At 39.0% G+C, this 18,707-nt stretch overlaps 2 protein-coding genes across 2 annotated transcripts in view; one reads left to right on the top strand and one right to left on the bottom strand.

Moving 5' to 3' along the window:
* LOC127432784 (14-3-3 protein gamma-like) overlaps nt 1–18,707 on the bottom strand; it is a 678,408-nt gene that overhangs the window by 75,226 nt on the left and 584,475 nt on the right. The window lies entirely within an intron of this gene.
* LOC127432743 (oxysterol-binding protein 2-like) overlaps nt 673–18,707 on the top strand; it is a 36,149-nt gene continuing 18,114 nt past the window's right edge. Inside the window, exons 1-2 of the mRNA XM_051684133.1 lie at nt 673–1,284; nt 5,728–5,933. Of these exons, the coding sequence (XP_051540093.1) occupies nt 1,127–1,284; nt 5,728–5,933 (364 nt within the window). The 5' untranslated portion in view covers nt 673–1,126. The remainder of the gene's footprint in view (nt 1,285–5,727; nt 5,934–18,707) is intronic.

Here is an 18,707-nt window from a genome sequence, read left to right as displayed (position 1 = left end):
TTTTTCTGTTGTACTTGTGAATAAACAAACAATAGTTATACACACAACATATATGATTTATTAATGCATGGTATCTAACATATTAATTAATTTGCTTAAAACAAACCGCAAAGAGTCATTAGTTGATTATCATATAACAAATTAATATGATTGAAGTACAGAAGTTGAAATTATTTTGAAAATTGGTTTCCACCATCTCTCATGTAGACACGCCCCTTCCAACGTCCCTAACCCTAACTCAGAAACTCATGTATCAACTAAAATTCCGACTTACCCACTCGTTAATATAACTTTGCTTGGTCATTCATGTGCTCGGAACTCGTAATTATGATATTTACGACTCCACAGGAAGACCAGTAAGCCAATACCATTTGGCTGGTCATGTGATCATAGCATGGCCACCCCCATGAGGGGACCCTTTTCATGTAAAATAAAACAGCTTTTATAGGATTACTGATAAGACTGGAGTATTCATCTCATGTGAGTGCTCATGATTTTATCCATATGTTTCCAAATTAAAAGTAATTTATTTAGGATTAAATCTTTTTTTTTTTTTTATTGAGAAACAAATGACTGAGTGTACCTTTAATAACGACACAATGGGCATTTCCAGCAGCTTTTCCAAGATGTTCGTTGTGGCGCCATCTTGTGGACAGTCTAGTGAACTGCTTTCAAGACATCTGCGTAAAGTAATACTAAAAATAAAACCGAGAGGAAAAACACCGCATGCTCTTGCTGCACCAAGCGCCGTAGCTGAATACAAAAATAAAGAATCTAATCGATATCGGCTGCAGCCATTCATTCGTGTTATCAAGCTAATCTCGGGACGCTTTAACTTTTGAAAGCCTGTGCATCCTCGTCCTCCTCACTAAGGTCTTTGTGTCATATGGCAGATTCTGAGCAATCTGTGAGTCCATCTACGTCATCCACTAGCATAACATTTCCATCATATAGCGCCGCCTCTGTGACCGCAGATTTGACTCGTCGCTCCTGTCCTGAACGTGTTGCATACATGCGAAGGCACGCGCAAGGTGTCTCGTGCGCTATCCGCAGCGGTGAGGCAGCGTCACTCAACCAAAACATCTGTCTCCACAGTTGAATCTGACAGCAACGGTGACAGGTTAATATGAGCGAGCTGGTGGTGCGGACCCTTCCGTCTCCTTCATTTGTGCAGGGTCCTGGTCTGGACACCTATAAAGGATGGCTCTTTAAATGGACCAACTACCTGAAGGGTTACCAGCGCCGGTGGTTCGTCCTGAGCAACGGCCTCCTGTCATACTACAGGTACGCTCACTTGTTCCTGTGTTTCATTTGATACTGCACTGACTTTCACCCGTTTAACCTAGGCTGAAAATCATGTGAGGTTGTTTTATGGGACAGGGCGCTCAGAGTTGCTCAGTAATTTTAATCGAAAGGCCTCTTGCTCATGTTGGCACCGGTGTGCGCAGGCAATAATTGATAGGTTACTAAGTAATGTCTCAGCTGTCTGTGCTGCACAATGCCCTTCTGTTTATAATTAGTAATGGGGACATCTGAAGCATCTAGTCCAGATCAAGTTCCCACCCATGATTCTGCAAGGGCCTAACTGAGCATCACTAATATATAAATATACAGTGGGAAATGCTCCTATTTTGCATTTTTCTAATTTAATAATTAATTAACATAATTAATACAATTACATAATTTAGTTATTGAATAATAAGTATAACAATGTAATTGTAATGTTGACTTGAAAAATGAACATGCACTTAAGAATTTCTTATTAACTGGCATGCACACACACAAGAAAATCCTTTATCGTTAGGTTTACGCAACCTTCCCTTGTTCATAGTACTCAAAAAATGCATGTAACCAAGTGAACAAGCTTGTTTTGTAAAAAATGAGTTGTTTTAATGAAAAAAGTTTGCTTTAATCCATTTGTGTTGGGACAACATGCATATTTTTGGGGGGTAACTGTAACTAGGCAGGGGATTTCTAGTTTCCAGCATGTTTTGGATGGGACCCGATAGGGAGAGGAAATGTTAAAATGATTATGTGTGTGTGTGTGTGTGTGTGTGTGTGTTTGTGCAAAATGAATAGAAAGGGGGATACTTTTAAGTGTTTGGTGTTTTGTTGTGTTATTAAGGCAAGGCAAATGTATTTATATTCAAAGTGCTTTACATATAAATTTGAAAGAAAATACAAGATACATAAAAAAATTAAAACCAATTAAGAACATGAAATAAGAATCAAAAGTAATACACACATTGAGATGTTATATAAAATAAAATAAAAATAATAAAATAGCATAAAAATCAGGAGAACAGGTATTAAGAGCACGACTTCAGCGAATTGAAAAAGCAGAGAACATGAAATGATCCATATCATTATTGAATATCTTTTCCTATAATTTTAGTCTCTTAAGACAAGTTTCTGTTATGTTGGAGTTTTGAGGGTTATCATCATGGTGAAGAGTGGAGCTTGAGCTTAAAATGAGGATAGGTAGATGTGGTAAAAGAAATTGATCGCTTGCTTCATTGACTAATTGCTGTGGTAACCGTAGCATAGTTACAAAGCTACACTTTTTAGTGCTTCCCACCAGCATATTTTTAGCATGCTAACATTCAGTGTCATTAGTTAGTACATAAAGAATTTAAAAAAATTTACAGTTGGATTTAAATTACTTTGACATGTCTAATTTTGTTGGGTTTACCCAATTCGATTAGGTTCCCTCTACACAAAGAATTTATGTTGAGATTACACAGTAATTGTAAGTTAAGAAAACTCATTTCAAACATGTGGAACCACTGTCCGCGACTGAATCAAGTTCTGCCAAAGAGTTTTTTTTTGAGTGTGCCCCCCTTTTGCATGCATTCAAGTTGGTATGGACTTCACAAGTTTGTGCAAAACCTGATGATCATGTCATTCCTTTATAATTTCAGAAAGTTCCAAAAGGCATCTTGTGTGCTTCAATGGAAGCATGGAAATCTTGTCGTCGGTTAAGGAGCTACTTTTAGCGTTAAAATGCTTTATGAATTACTCTTAGACGAAACATTTACGAGTCCTAAAATTAGGAGTGAGATGCCCATCATTTTGCTCCTAAATTTATGGTTAAGAGCTACTTTTAGCCTTAAGATTTTTTTGTGAAAACGGGCCTGACCTTTTGTACATGGTTACAGATCTGCTAACATTTGATTAGTGGGAGTTAGAGTGCAGTATATTTAATATTTCTTCTTCATGTAATGTTATAACATTATTGGTTTTGTTTTAGATTCAGCTTGGTTTATTTCTAGGTTTTAAATAATAATAAAAAAAAGATCCACAGATTTTCAACATTGTCAAGTCATTTTTATTTGTATAGAGCTTTTCACAACACACATCGTTTCGAAGCAGCTTTACAGAAAATCATGCACTGACAGAAAATGAAAGTGTAATATCTATAAAGTCTTAGAGTCATCATTATGTAGTTTGATTAAATATAAATAAATAAAACAATAATAATTGTATTTATAACCCCAGTGAGCAAGCCGAAGGCGACTGTGGCAAGGAACACAAAACTCCATAAGATGTTGGTTAATGGAGAAAAACAACCTTGGGAGAAACCAGGCTCATTGTAGGGGCCAGGTCCCCTCTGGCTAACATCATGAATATAATGCCAATATTATTTAGTTATGTGCCGTCAAGTCATGGTTTAAAATTAGTAAATGAAGTAAGTGTTAAGGGCCAGTGTTTAAAAAAAGATTCTGTATAAACTTTAAGATTAATGACTAATGTCTTTGAAGTTCATCCTGGATTAACTGCTGATGTTCACATAGGCATTGTCCTTTGTTAGTTGGCTGATGAAGGCTTTTGTTGGCAATTAATTGATAGTCTATGTATTCCATTTTAAGAGTGTAGTCCATCATTAGACCAAGGTGACACAGGCAGAGATCAGTGAGGTGCATAGCAGTTCAATTGGCAGGTCATTTCGGTGAGATTTGCATCTCCATCATAATATATTGAAGTGATGTCTGGCTGGCACCAGCTACATTTAGTCATCATCACTCAGAGAGTGGTTGTCTCATTGTCTCAGACTTCATTATAATTGAGTCAATATTTTATTCCCACATGATAAGTGATTATGTACCTTTCAGAGACCTTTTTTAAGACATACCAGACTATTCTATCTTCAAGTGTGATTAATGCTGCAGTAATCTTGCTACTGCAGTACATTTTTACGATAAATGATATGTATTTGATGTTAATGATGCTCTGAATCAGCACTCAGACTCTCAGTAAACCTGTAGTTGTTTAATTGCTGTCAGCATGCATATACTTTATTATAGCACATAAAGCTTCATGGAGATTGTGTATTATTGTGGTCGACCAATATACTGTAGGTTTTTAAACTGCCAAAATCTATAGATCATTGTGGCTGATGGCAACAATGAAGTTAATGCAGATAATATAATAAAATGTAATAACAACTGAAAATGAAAATTGCGGAAATATATATATATATTTTTTGTTTTGTTTGTTTGTTTTTGTTTACATAACATTTACTTAAAATTCTCAGTAATATTTGTTTGTAAAATAATTAGGCTAGACACCTAAGACAAGGCTGTTGGTAGTACATTTTGGAACTGACTCATTCTGTTAAAGGAATATTCTGGATTCAGTACAAGTCAAGATAATTTTTTACAGCATTTGTGGCATAATATTGATTACCACTAACAGTACTTTCAGTTTGTCTTTCGTTTGTTTAAAAAAAGCAAAAATCGTGATTACACTGAGGCACTTATAATGGAAGTGAATGGTGCCAGTCCATGTACATTACAGTAAAATACTCACTGTTTCAAAAGTATAGCCACAAGATGTAAACAATATACATCTTAACATGGTTTTAGTATGATAAAATCTCTTACTTATCTGTGTACGGTTATCCAGAATTACAGCATCATTGCCATGATGACACAATGCAAGTAAACCCCATCAGCGATTTTATAAAACTAAAATCACTTAACAGAGATTTCATAACACTAGAGTCATGTTAACACATATAAAGTTTACGTGTTCTGGCTAAACTTTTGAAACGGAGTGTATTTATATATTTATAGACTGGCCCCATTCACTTCCATTGTAAGTGCTTTACTGTAACTGTGATTTATAAATGATCTATGATTAGAAAAAATATATTCATTCAATATTTTCTTGTAATCAACATTATGCCACAAAAGCTGTCGATTGGGCCTAACTTATACTGAACCTAGAATATTCCTTTAATAGACCAAGTTGGCAAGGTTATCGGCCGGTGCAAATTAATATATAATACAAGAATTATATAAATTATAATTAATATGATCATGCAAGAGCAATGTGTCTGCATTATATTTATTTTTACTTGTTATTGAACCTGTTATTAACTTGAACCTGTTATTTATATTAACTTAATATTCAAATAATCTTCCAGTTCTACCAAATAATGTCTGAAAGTTGTTTGGAATATTTAGAGTCAGCTTTCACAATTTTACTTTTGTGCATAAAATTCCAAATGTGATTCTGCGTCAATGTGACTCAAAATAAGGGAGCAGGCAACAAATAATTTCAAATACCAGCCGATTAATCAGTCTGGCCGATATACTGTATATCCGTCTATCTGTAGTGTTTTGGTGTATTTATGTGGATCTGTGACTGTGTTAGAAGTAATTTTTCACCTCGCTGCCCTTTTAAACTGTGTGTGTGTTTATTTATATGGAAATTTGCCTTTAGGACTCAAGCAGAAATGGCTCACACCTGCCGTGGCACGATTACCTTGGCAATGGTGCACATAGATGTGGGTGACACCTGTCACTTTGTGTTGACAAGTGGAGGGCGGAGCTACCACCTGAAGGCCAGTTCAGAGGGCGAGTGCCAGCGATGGGTTTCTGCTCTTCAACAGGCTAAAGCCAATGCCACTCAGATGATGCATCATTCAGGTGAGATGTACCTCAGTGTACTCGAACATTTTGATATTTTTCACTTTGTCCTGGCAAATGCAATTGCCATTTTACCTAGCTTTTTATTAGGACTTGTGGATATATGTATTCAAACTAAGCTATTTAAGATTCAAAAACATTGTGCAAACCTAAGATGTCTGAGCATCTTTTATTTTCCTACATGTTCAGAGACAACATAGATCTTATGACAGCATCATTTTAACATCAAGCTCATCACACACCAATATGTTTTGCCATTGAGGCTGTAAAGAAATAGTTCAACCAAAAAAAAAAGAAAAAAAAAAGAAAGAAAAATCTGTCATTTTTCTTACCCTCATGTTGTTCCAAACGTATGTGATGTTGATGTTAGGTAGGATGTTTGCCCCTGTCACCATTCACTTTCATTGCATCTTTTATCCATATAATGGAAGTGAATGGTGACTGAGGCCGTCAGTCCCTTACATTCTTCCTAACATCTCCTGTTGTGTTCCAGTGAAGAAAGTAAGTCATATGGATAAGAAACAACATGAGTGTGAGTAAACGATGACTGAATTTTCATTTTTCAGTGAACTATACCTTTCATTATTGTGTACATTCTGCTTGACCATATCCATAATTTAAAAAAAAAAGACATAATAGACATTTTCTCATAACCTAAAAAAGCTCTTTGTCTCTTTTAAGCTTGTATTGTGTTTTGCAGAACAAGATATGAATTTATTTTTCAATTTTACTCAAATCACATACATTACATGCTCTGATTAATTTATGCTTTATTGCAGGTTTGCCAACAAGTTTAATCTGAGTGCACATGTAAGAGGTTAAAAACATGAATACACACTATAATTATTTCCTTTCTGAAATAGGCTTTCCTGAATGTCACCAGACAATTTTCAGATTTATGCAGGGGGTCTGATTTAGTTAAATCTGTAAATAAACAGAAAGGATTTTTAGATTTTTGAAACAAAGAAAAGCTATAATGTAGAATGAAGAATAAATATTTAAAGGGGTCATGACATACTGATTTTTTAATAATTGTATTATTATCCCTGAGGTCCATTTATAATGTCAGTTAAGTTTTTTTGTTTGTTTGTTTGTTTGTTTTTTTGCACCAAAACAGTCATAATTTAATAATATATTATCATCATGGCCCTCTGTCTGAAACGCTCGGTTTTAAGCTCTCTGGCCCTTTAAGACTCCAATGTAAACGCCTACTGTTATGATTGGCTAACTTCGTGCAGCCCCTCAAATATAGCTATATTTGAAATATATTTGGAAGCTATATTTGGAAGCTATATTCGGAAGAAAATGAACAAGCTTCACATTATAATTTATAAAGCTACATTTCAGGGTTAACACATAACGTTTACCCAACATATTTCATCTGAATGTATCAAAAAGTTCACTCAAGCACAGCAACTATCAAACAGTTATGACATTCGAAACATTCATGAATGAAACTGTTTACTCACGGGTCTGGTAGTGTTTAACTGCCACATCTTTCAATAACAGTTCCTTTGCAAAGCTTGAATCATATTGTGACTGGTTCACAAGCAATCCACTCTGATATGAGCCAAAAACATGTACAATCCATGATGAACTTTTCTGAGTATGCAAACGTAATACAATCCATGGTGATTTTCTGTGCTTCAACCGGCTTAAACTGGCCAAAGCAGGCGGGGTCTGGGTAGCTCAGTGGTAAAAGACGCTGGCTACTACCCCTGGAGTTCGCTAGTTCAAATCCCAGGGCGTGCTGAGTGACTCCAGCCAGGTCTCCTAAGCAACCAAATTGGCCCGGTGGCTAGGGAGAGTAGAGTCACATGGGGCAACCTCCTCGTGGTCGCTATAATGTGGTTCGTTCTCGGTGGGGCGTGTGGTGAGTTGAGCGCAGATGCCGTGGTGGATGACGTGAAGCCTCCACACGCGCTATGTCTCTGTGGCAACGTGCTCAACAAGCCACGTGATAAGATGCGGGGGTTGACAGTCTCAGACGCGGAGGCAGCTGAGATTCATCCTCTGCCATCTGGATTGAGGCAAATCACTACGCGACCACGAGGACTTAAAAGCGCACTGGGAAATGGGTATTCCAAATTGGGTGAAAAAAAAAAAACAGGCCAAAGCAGAGATGCTGTTCTTCACAAGAGCGACATCTCACATCTTAACAGTTTGTTTACACACAGAACGGCATGTGTTTCTTCTAGTCCGTTCTCCCAGTGGCAGCAGCAGAATGAGAAGCGTTTTTAAAAGTTGCGCTTGTACCGCTCTTAAAACGTGGCGTACTTCACTGGAAACACATCGAAACGATCACAGATGGGTGCAAAAACTGTCCAGGATACCTTCAAAATAGCAAGAAACAGCGCAGCTGAATGAGACACAACAGAGGTCTCCTTTTTAGAGTTGTAACTTGACATCGTGTCTTTGCCGGTCATCTAGTGTAGAAAAACACTTAAATCCAGATAAGCACATGATGTATTTGGTGTAGATAAAGTAGACAGGCCCATTTCTCTCACCTCTTCACCGGTATAACTGAGCAGTGAGCACCAGTGGCCGGGGCCAAGGGTGCAATAAAAAAAAAAAAAAAAAAAACAGCCATTGATGTCTTGCTGAAGAGGCAGTCATTTGCAGATTTATTTAAGTTCCACACACACACACACACAAAAAATTTTTTCTAGAGCCTGGTTTAAATAAATGCTCTTTTTCTATTAAGGAGGAAGTTTATAGTTCTGAAAATTACAGTATATTTTTAAAGTATAATGAACTCTTATATGTCATATGTAGTACAAATCATAAAGATAGTTTTCCCAATTTTCTCTCTCTCTCTCTCTCTCTCTCTCTCTCTCTTATATACTGTGTATACATTACAATTTCAAGCAGAACTTTGGTCCTTGTCCTATAATAACATCTTGCTTGAAAAATTTATGATATTTTTGACCAAATGACACCAGGGGGTGCCATTGTTCATGAATTTTGACAGCTGTTTTTTCCCTTTGCATTTAAATACACATCATGCACAAGAAATCCAGTTTTGTTATTCCCTGTGAAAAGTGCTCTGTTATATGTGTTATATGTTTATTATGCTTGAATTATATTTGCTCTGCAGTTTAGTATTTGAAAATAAATAGCCTATGAAATAGCCTAAGACCAGTTTCTGGTCTTTGCTTAACAAAACTTAATAGCGATAACCTGAAACAGTATCATATTATTATCTTATAAGACCATTGTGCTAACAGCCTATATCTTCCATATATTAATTTTAAAGTTAATTGGTATTTTTTGTTCAGGGATTCTGACCTTTACCATAGTTTTATACTTACATGGACATTTGTTTTCGTACAATTTTCCTACATCATCAAATGATTCATTTGCATACTGCCCTTCCCACCGTGGATGATTTAATCTGCTGCTGAATGAAGTGGCAAGCATGTTAGCTCCGCCCATTGTGCAGGATGGAGAGTGTGAGGGAAAAAACGAGCAAGAGGGAGAGAGAGAAGGATGAGAGAGATGGGAGGGAAGCTTAGAAGGTGACTGAGAAGACTGAGAGGGAACACTCCTTTATGTTTTCATTCAAGAAGATTTTGACATCATCTTCCCTGAAAATTGCATTAGACTTTCCTTCAGTGTTTGCTCTATTACCAGCAATTAAATCCAGTGAAGATAAGGTAGGGGGAACATTTTGTAAACGTTTGAGTAAAAGCATTATTTTCCCTTTGTCTGAATGGAAAATAAGTTCAAAGGGCCATGCGCAAAGTTTACAGACATGTACAGGTATGTGTCTTATTGTAATTATGTGCCACATTGTGCTTTGAAAATGTTTATGTTTTTTTTATATTGGCTACTACTATTACTGCTACTTCTATTGCTATTACTACTATATCAGTACATTTTGTGGGACAACCTATTTTATATTCTAATTGTAATTTATTTGTTAAGTTCTTTATAGTCTCTTTCTATCATCAGTTATGTAATTCAGTGTGTTTTCATAGATGTGGAAACAACCTCTACCTGTGTAAGTCCCTATGTAATGTAATAGAAATGCTGTTTATGTTTCTACGTTTGCTCACATTTGCATGTGGTCTGCTTTTCTCTCATGGGCCATATGCATTTAGTGCTTAAGTCTCAGGATGTGGATGCTGTACAACTTCGGTTATGGGGTAGAGTTAATCAAAAATGCATTCCTGTTGACTGTATTCTTCATTTAGAACTAGAAATACAACTCACTTTTGGAGCCACCCTGTGGAAATTTCACCTCAACAACACTTCCAGCTTTGGCCACTGCGGGCAGTGATTACCCAAAATATGAGCAATACTGCATCCACCCAATGTGGTAACAATTACTTTGTTTACATGGACACCAGAAAGCCGTTTATTGTGAGAAAGCTGCTTAAGGCTCAAAACAAGGCTCATTAATACAAGATGGCGCCGCAGATGGCTGGTTCGGTGTGGAGCTCTCTAGCGTTTTTGTTACTTTTGTTTGTTTGTCATGTTTTTTGTCACTCTTTCCCAATCAGTTTCACCAGGGATGAACTGCTGAATATTCGGCAAAGCATACCTGATAATTTTTTTCTGGTGTTTGATTATTCGGACGTTTTATTAGACATCTTAGCTCCAGGAGACGCAAGCGAGGGAAGCATGCCGGCCCACTTGTGAAGCTTCGTCAACGCGGCTTTAGGACTCCGCTGCCAAGTATTTACCTGGCGAATGTCCGCTCCCTTGCCAACAATGGACAAACTGCTTCTGCTCACTCAAACAAATAAGGACTTTTCTAACTCTGCTTCTCTGTGTTCCATGGAAACCTGGATGAATGAAGCCATCCCAGACAAGCGCTACATCTGCCGGGCTTCTGGCTGTTCAGGACGGATCACGTTGCGGAATCATCGGGGAAAACGAGAGGCGGGAGAACATGCTTTTTCATCTACAAAAGTTGGTGTACAGTTGCAACAGCTGGCTGATCACATCACAGACACAGAGCAACAACACTCTCTTATCATTAATCTGGGAGATTTAAATAAAGCTAACCTCACCCATGAACTGCCAAAATACAAACAACACATCACATGCCCCAACAGAGAAAGAAATATATTGGACCAAAGCTACAGCACTGTAAAGAATGCATATCACTCTGTTCCACATGCAGCTTGAGGACTCTCTGATCACTGTCTGGTTCATCTTCTCCCGACGCTAAGCCTGTAGTAAGGACTGTAAAGAGATGGACTAATGAAGCAGAGCTGGAACTACAATTCTGCTTTGACTGCTTTTGAAGCTGCAGCCACAGACCAGGAAGAGCTCACAGATACTGTGACATCATATATTAGTTTCTGTGAGAATATGTGCATCCCTACTAGGACATTTTTATCATTTAATTATCGATAAGCCATGGTTTACAGGAAAACTCAGACAGCTTCATCATGCCAAAGAGGATGCTTACAGAAGTGGAGATAAAATATTGTACAACCAGGCCAGAAACACAATGACCAAGGAAATCAGAATGGCTAAAAGAAGCTACTCTGAAAACTTTTCAAACAATGATCCTGCATCTGTGTGGAAAGGCCTGAAAAGCATTACCAAGTATAAGACACCTCCCTCTCGCTCTGTAGAGAATCAAAAAATGGCTGATGAACTGAATGTGTTTTACTGCAGGTTTGAAAAGCCCAGTCTCACACCCCTCCCCCGCTCTGATCTTCACTTCACTTCACACACACACACCAACACCTCCTGGAACCCCCCTCCTGCTACTCAACCTGCACTTATGGTCTGTGAAGAAGATGTGTGACAGGTGCTATCAGCATCAGGCCCAGATGGTGTCTCACCTGCCTGTTTGAAAGTCTGCGCTGACCAACTGGCCCTCATCTTCACGCAGATCTTCAATAGATCACTGGAGCAGTGCGAAGTTCCCTGCTGCTTCAAACACTCCACCATCATTCCAGTCCCCCCCAAAAAAAAACAAATCACAGGACTTAATGACTACAGACCTGTCGCTCTCACGTCTGCGGTCATGTAGTCATTTGAGAGACTGGTTTTGGCTTACCTGAAGGACATCACTGGACCCCTGCTAGACCCCCTTCAGTTTGCTTACCGAGCAAACAGGTCTGTGGATGATGCTGTCAACATGGGACTGCATTATATCCTGCAACACCTCGACAGACCTGGGACTTATGCCAGGATTCTATTTGTGGACTTCAGTTCAGTCTTCAATACCATTATGCCTGATCTTCTCTCAACCAAACTGACCCAGCTGTCCGTGCCAACCACAATCTCTCAGTGGATCAACAACTTTCTGACAGATAGGCAGCAGTTAGTGAGACTGGGGAAAATCACATCTGGGAACCTCTGGTTTGGTTCAGCCACCAAATCAGACAGAAGGAAACTACAACGGACAGTCAGGACTATGAGAGGATTATTGGTGCCCCCCTACCCACCCTCCAAGACCTGTACGTCTCCAGAGTGAGGAAACGTGTAGGTAGAATCACTCTGGACCCCACACACCCTGCCCAATCCCTTTTGGAACTGTTGCCCTCAGGCCGGCGCTACGGAGCACTCAGCGCCAGGACAACCAGGCACAAGAACAGTTTTTACCCTCAGGCCATTTACCACATGAACAATTAACTGCCTTCAGGACTCCCATAGTGCAATAATATATAAATGTGTCATGTACATATGTAAATTCACTCATATTTAATTCAATAACTGTACATACCCCTACCTTGCACATATAGTACCACTTGCACATGTACATACACCATTCTATGTTATATGTCTTTTCAAAAAAAAAAAAAAACCATTTATGTCTATTTATACTCTTACCTTGTTTTATATTCTGTTTCTCACCGGAATGTTCTGTGTGCACTTGCTTGTTTCTCCTATCACCAAAAAAAAAAATTCCTTGTGTATGTGAGCACACTTGGCAATAAAGATCATTCCAATTTTGATACTGATTCTGAAATCGGAGTATGCGTTTACATGAGCTGTGTTCGCGGCTTTCTCTTTACTCCCATATACATGCGGCTCGTTCAGTAAGCAGCTTTCTCCACAGCAACGTAATTTCCCTGCGACGCTTGTGTAAATAATAAACATGGCATCTGAGGAAGACTTAACTATTTTATTCTCAGTTTGTTTGCTTTATTTCCAAAAATTCCAGAATTGTTGTGTTTGTTTCCTTCACTTTCTATCGTGACCTGGAGTGGAATTACTCTGCAATAGTGAAATTACCCTCTTACGTCAGACTCCGGGATTCCCCCAATGTACGAGCGCATACTATGACGTTTGTTATCCGGTCTGTTTACGCACATATGCACTCCTCAAAAAAAGGAGTTTACATAACCACAATAAGCCGCATTCCTCAGGAGAAACCTAGGTATGTGTTATAGATTAAGTTAATGGGCAGTGGAGGAGTCAGGAGGCAACGAACTGTCAGCGTGAGTATTTTTTATTCTCTTGCTTTCTTGTGTACAGCGTAGGTACTTTTTATTGCTTTTCACTCAGGCAATAATTCACTTTCAACATAAACATGAATGACTTAAAAAACACTTATTAAATCTTGAACACTCCATAGAACACACCCCAATGCTGTACACTCGTTCTCTCTTTGCTGTCTCTCCCCCACACTGACACTCTGGCGTGCCTTATCAGGTCTCCATCTGCCATCACTATAATGAGAGACAGGTGTTAGAGTAATCGCAACCCAGGTGATGAGCCTTACCGCTCTCCCACTCCCGCAGACAGACACATGACCATGCCACAGTGTGTTAAATTGCTTTCTCTTAATAGCTTAAATGGCGTAAGGAAATTAGCATTCTTGTTTACATGACGTTTCAGAAGGCCACTTTCTGAAAAAACCCTGGAATAAACCATTTTCTTAAGTGTAAACATGGTCAATGATTCCTTGAGGTTGGTCCCTCAGCACTTCATTAGTGTAGAGTTGTGTGAGGTACTTAAAACACGACTCAATGCAAATCAGATTATCAGTGATAAAAAGCAAGCTGGCTGATGGACCAAATTGGATTGTCAAACAGCCGCTGAGCTTTACTGTCGCTTGGTTTCAAAGACCTTTTCAGCTTTGTCATCTCTTCCTTTGTTTTCCTGTTCCTCTTTATCTCTTTCACTCCATTCAGCTGATAGATAGCTGTGCAATGTGTATAAACCTCACTCTCCTGACCTCCAGATGTGCACTAGGGGCTGTAGCCTTTAGCCTCCTTGTTAGCACACCCACCTCCCATGCCGGAGACACCGGTTCGAGTCCAGTACGGAGTGGGTAGAACAGGAGCGTCACACATAGCAATGTCTGATTTATTGATTGAATCGTTCCTTTGAGATCTTTTCAGTAGATCCAGCTCATAAAACCAGTCTTAATAGTTCTTTTACAAATCAGACAGATTGTCAAATTCAGCTAACTGACTCTATGATCCGGTTGCAGCAAATAACAGCTCACTGGAGGGATAAGTATCAGTGAATAACGACTTAAATTTCAGTGTGTTCTTCTCACAAAGATAATGTATGACTTCAGTAGACTTGGAATATTGCACACAAGACATATGGAACACTTTTATGGTCATTTCATGCTGCTTTTGCATCCTTTTTTAAGCTTGAAAGCCTCAGTCCCCATGGAGACTAAGGGTGCTTTCACACTGGCAGTTTAGTTCGAAACAGAGCACGGTTCGCATGAAAAATTGGTAATGCGAAAGCTGTCATGCGGACCGGGGAGCTCACCGCGGTACCAAACCCGAGACTACCTGTAGAAGGTGGTCTGAGTTTAGTTGCAATGGAACTGTAGCTCGATTCTCGTGAATGTGAAAGCAACTTGGACTCGGGTGTGCACTCGTTCAGGAAGTAAAGTAATCTGCGCATGCGTTTTAACCGATGACGACATCATTATTCTTGAAACACATTCTTGAAAGTCCCAAAAAAGTAATGACACCACAATGACATACAAGTACAATCAACACTATAAATACTATCTATCTATCTATACATCTTATAAATATTATATGTAAATACTAGTATAGATTATAAATATATGGTATAATAGGAGATGACAGTAGCGATAACTTCACCTTGGACACGAGCGTGAGTAAGCGTGCAGTGTAAACAAAGGTGCAAATGAATTCCTTGCAGTCTGCTGTCTCCTCAAAAAACGCCATTTGCGAGCAGCAGCAAGCCGCCTTCCCCTGGACATCTGATGAGTTACGCTGTGCATAATGGCACTAAAATAACAGAAAAAACAAAAGTATGATGAGTCGCGTTGTGTTCACCATGCGTGTTTGTGATGACGTAAGATGAACGCAAATGGACCGGGGTTCGATAGAGTCAAGTGAGTGTGCAACCAGACCAACGCTGCGGGGGCCACCGGGAACAATTGCACTCGGAATCGGACCGCAGCAAACGTGCCCAGTGTGAAAGCCCCCTAATTGCATGAAAAAGAGCAACCAGTACAATTCTATTTGTGTGCTTCATGGAACAAATGAAATTTTTTACAGATTTTTCTTTCTTTGAGTAAACTATTCTTATTAATTCTTACTCTTGCCAATACCCACCATCCATATATTTATAACTGATTCAAGGTTATTTGGCAGAGATTAAGTCTTTGTCTCCCAGGCCTATTGTGCATTCAGTGCATTGTGTATGCCTTCCAAGTTGGCCAAAAACAGAGGCACACAGTTGTTTTCTCTGTATTTGGGTCATCAGACCGCTTAAGCAGCTTGGAGTTCTTACTCTCTCCTTCATTCTGCTCTCTAGAGATTCACACTAATCCACTTTCCCCCAATTGTTTTCCCTGCAAGTACAAAATTGCAGTTTTTACATGCAGTAGGCTTAAGACAGTTCATGAAATGAGGATGTGTGTATGTACAGCTGGTGGATTTATCATGAGATGATCCTGCTTTCGGTTATTGTGTGTTCTAGTAATACAAATGAACATGCACTAAGGGCTTTTTTAATTAGATGGTGTAGATTGTTCATTATGTGATTCATCTGTTCTTTTAAAATATGTTTTTGTAGATATCTACATCTTTGAGATATGTTTGAGATATTGAAGCAATATCACACGAACAAGAGTGCTGGATGTCCCTATATCAGCACGGCTGTGATTTGGCCGCAGGTAATCACAGCCGTGCTGATATAGGTACACAGCAAGATTGCGAGTGTGAAATTACTTTTATACAAAAGTTCAAAGAACAAGTAAAAAAAAAATAAAATAAATAAAGATGCACAAACCTCTGTTTCTAATTAACAAACGTCTTTTTAGAACTAGTAACGACAGCTTGGGTTGTTTCTAAGAAGTTAGTGGAGAAACAAGGATGTGTGTGTGTGTTGAGCGATTGAGCGCATGCGATTTCCTGTGTCTGTCGCGACTCCCAAGCAGAGATGAACAGTGAAGCTATAGCTGTTTAAATCTATTCCTCAGCTGTAGTGTTAGTCAGCTTGCTGAATATAATGTAATTTTGGAATCTTAATTTCTCTGTGTAAACATCGCTGTCCGAATGGGGTCCTCCTTGTGTATTTCTTGGTAGCCAGTTTCTCATCTCCACAATGCTGAATGTTTACATCTCCTCCCAACGCGCAAACTCCAGTAGGAAAGCACCTTGAGTATGTTTGATTACTCAGTCTGTTGTGTCTCTCAGCTGTGATAAGCCTTAATGCTGAAGCTGTTAGTTTAACTCTATTTCTCAGCTGTAGTGTAGCAGTAATTCAAGTGATCATGGAGTGAGAGACAATGCTGATGACTTCAAAGAAACTGCTCGCTGACTAACTGGCTCAACAAACGTCAACTTAACTGGCTCACAAAACATAAAAATTGTCTTTTTTTGCCATCTGCTGGCTAAATCATTAATGTCACAGGAATATATATAAAGACACACATACTGTAGCTCTTTTACACATCTGCACTGCTCTTACACTTTAGTTTAGAACATCACGAACACAAGCGGAGTGATACAAACAGTGAAGCGTCCAAGTGCTGATGTTTTGAGACATCTGCACTCTTGGAACTTCTTTCATCTAATCAGATACGAGGATCGGAACTAACTGTTGTATAATGTATTTTAAAGTATTCAGTGAGTATATGTCAGGTAGCAAACCCATATGACTTTCTTACTGAAGCAGAACACAAAAGAAAATATTTTTCAGTAAACATTCTGGTGTGTCTTTTCATTAGAATGACAGTTGGGGTGAGAGACCTACTTTAAAGCTTAATAAAGGACCCAAATGTATCATAGAAGTTGTCCCTGCTGTTTGTGCATCATATTCCAAGTCTCCTGAAGGAAAACAATAGATTTTGGTGAGAAACAACCCGAAGTTTCAGTCATTAGGTACTTTCCCCCATTTTCCAACTTTTAAGGTTGCATTTTCGCTCTAAAATTATATTTTACTCAGCTGACATTTAGGTCTAGATTTGGGGTTTGGGTTAGGGCATGTGATTAAATATGAAATATGCATTCATGTTTACTGTGTTACATTATTTACAACTAAATATGAAACTCGTTTTTATTGCCCCTCTGTGGATATTTCACCTGAAAATTGTAGCTCACATTTGCCCATATGATCAACAACACTTCTAGTTTTGGCCACTGGAGGCAGTGGTTCGAATTTTGGTAAGCACAGACCAATTTCAGCAGCAGAACTTTCTACCTCCTGTCACAGAATTCATAGTGACAGTAGTGCCGAAACATAGTAATGGTTTGACATCGATCAGATCCAGGACACCTATTTCAGTGATATCTCTCATGTAATGGCACATTGTATGCATGGTATTCCCGAAAAATCTAAAATTGCCCTTCAATGCTTCAATGTAGGATTCAAGAATTTGCAGAGAATCCCTAACGTTTATGTATAAGCTGTCTATATAGGCAAGGTCAGCTGATTTTTGTCCTTCCACAGCTGTCAGGCCATGATTAACTCATGTTTAGATGGCAGCTGGTTATTGAAGCTTACAGCTTCTACCTGAACCTTCCCCCGCACACCCGCACGTCTCCTGTCACTGATTAACAGATTGACTGTGAGTTACACTTAACAGTGTGCCAGCGTGTTTAAAGCTTGTCTTGAAGCTGCCCCAGGCTCCTACTTCTGAGTGTTTCCACAGAAAATGGCTTTCGTCACACATGAAGCAATTTACCGCCTGTTTCCCTCTGCTTGCCAGTGACTGATGGCCATGTTGTGGAGAGAGCAAAGGCAAAGCAAGACGCATTAGTCCATTTTGTTTTTTTCATCCTCCTTTGCTTCTAAAAATAGCCATCCTCCCAATTGCATTGGACCTTGTTTCCATGGTAACCATGTTCATTCATAGAAATCTAGTGTTTGAATGGGATGTTGGCGAGTGTAGTTATTATCATGCCTCTCTCGCCCTGCACACTTTCTATTTCACGCGCACTCATTCATCAATTATGATGTTCTTCAGCTCTCTACTAAATCAGTCTCTCTTTCTCATTATTCTTTCTTTATGATTAATGTGGGCTTGTTAGCATGGTGGCTCAGTGGGTAGCACTGTTGCCTCACAGCAAGAGGGTCCTGGGTTCAAGTCCTGGCTCAGCTGGGCCTTTCTGTGTGGAGTTTGTGTGTTCTCTCTGTGTTTGTGTGGATTTCCTCTGGGTGCTCTGGTTTCCCCCACAGTCCAAAAGACATGCAGGTTAAGTTAACTGGAGACCCTAAATTGCCTGTAGGTGAGAGTGTGAATGTGTGTGCATCCCTGTGATGGACTGGCTACCTGGCCAGGGTGTTTCCCAGCCTTCAGCTTGAAACAACTGGGAAAGGGTCCAGCACCTACATAGGATAAGAGGCTATAGAAGATGG

Source organism: Myxocyprinus asiaticus, chromosome 42 (assembly GCF_019703515.2).
Source record: "Myxocyprinus asiaticus isolate MX2 ecotype Aquarium Trade chromosome 42, UBuf_Myxa_2, whole genome shotgun sequence".
Taxonomy (NCBI): Eukaryota; Metazoa; Chordata; class Actinopteri; order Cypriniformes; family Catostomidae; genus Myxocyprinus; species Myxocyprinus asiaticus.
This window is presented reverse-complemented; position numbering and strand designations above follow the sequence as displayed.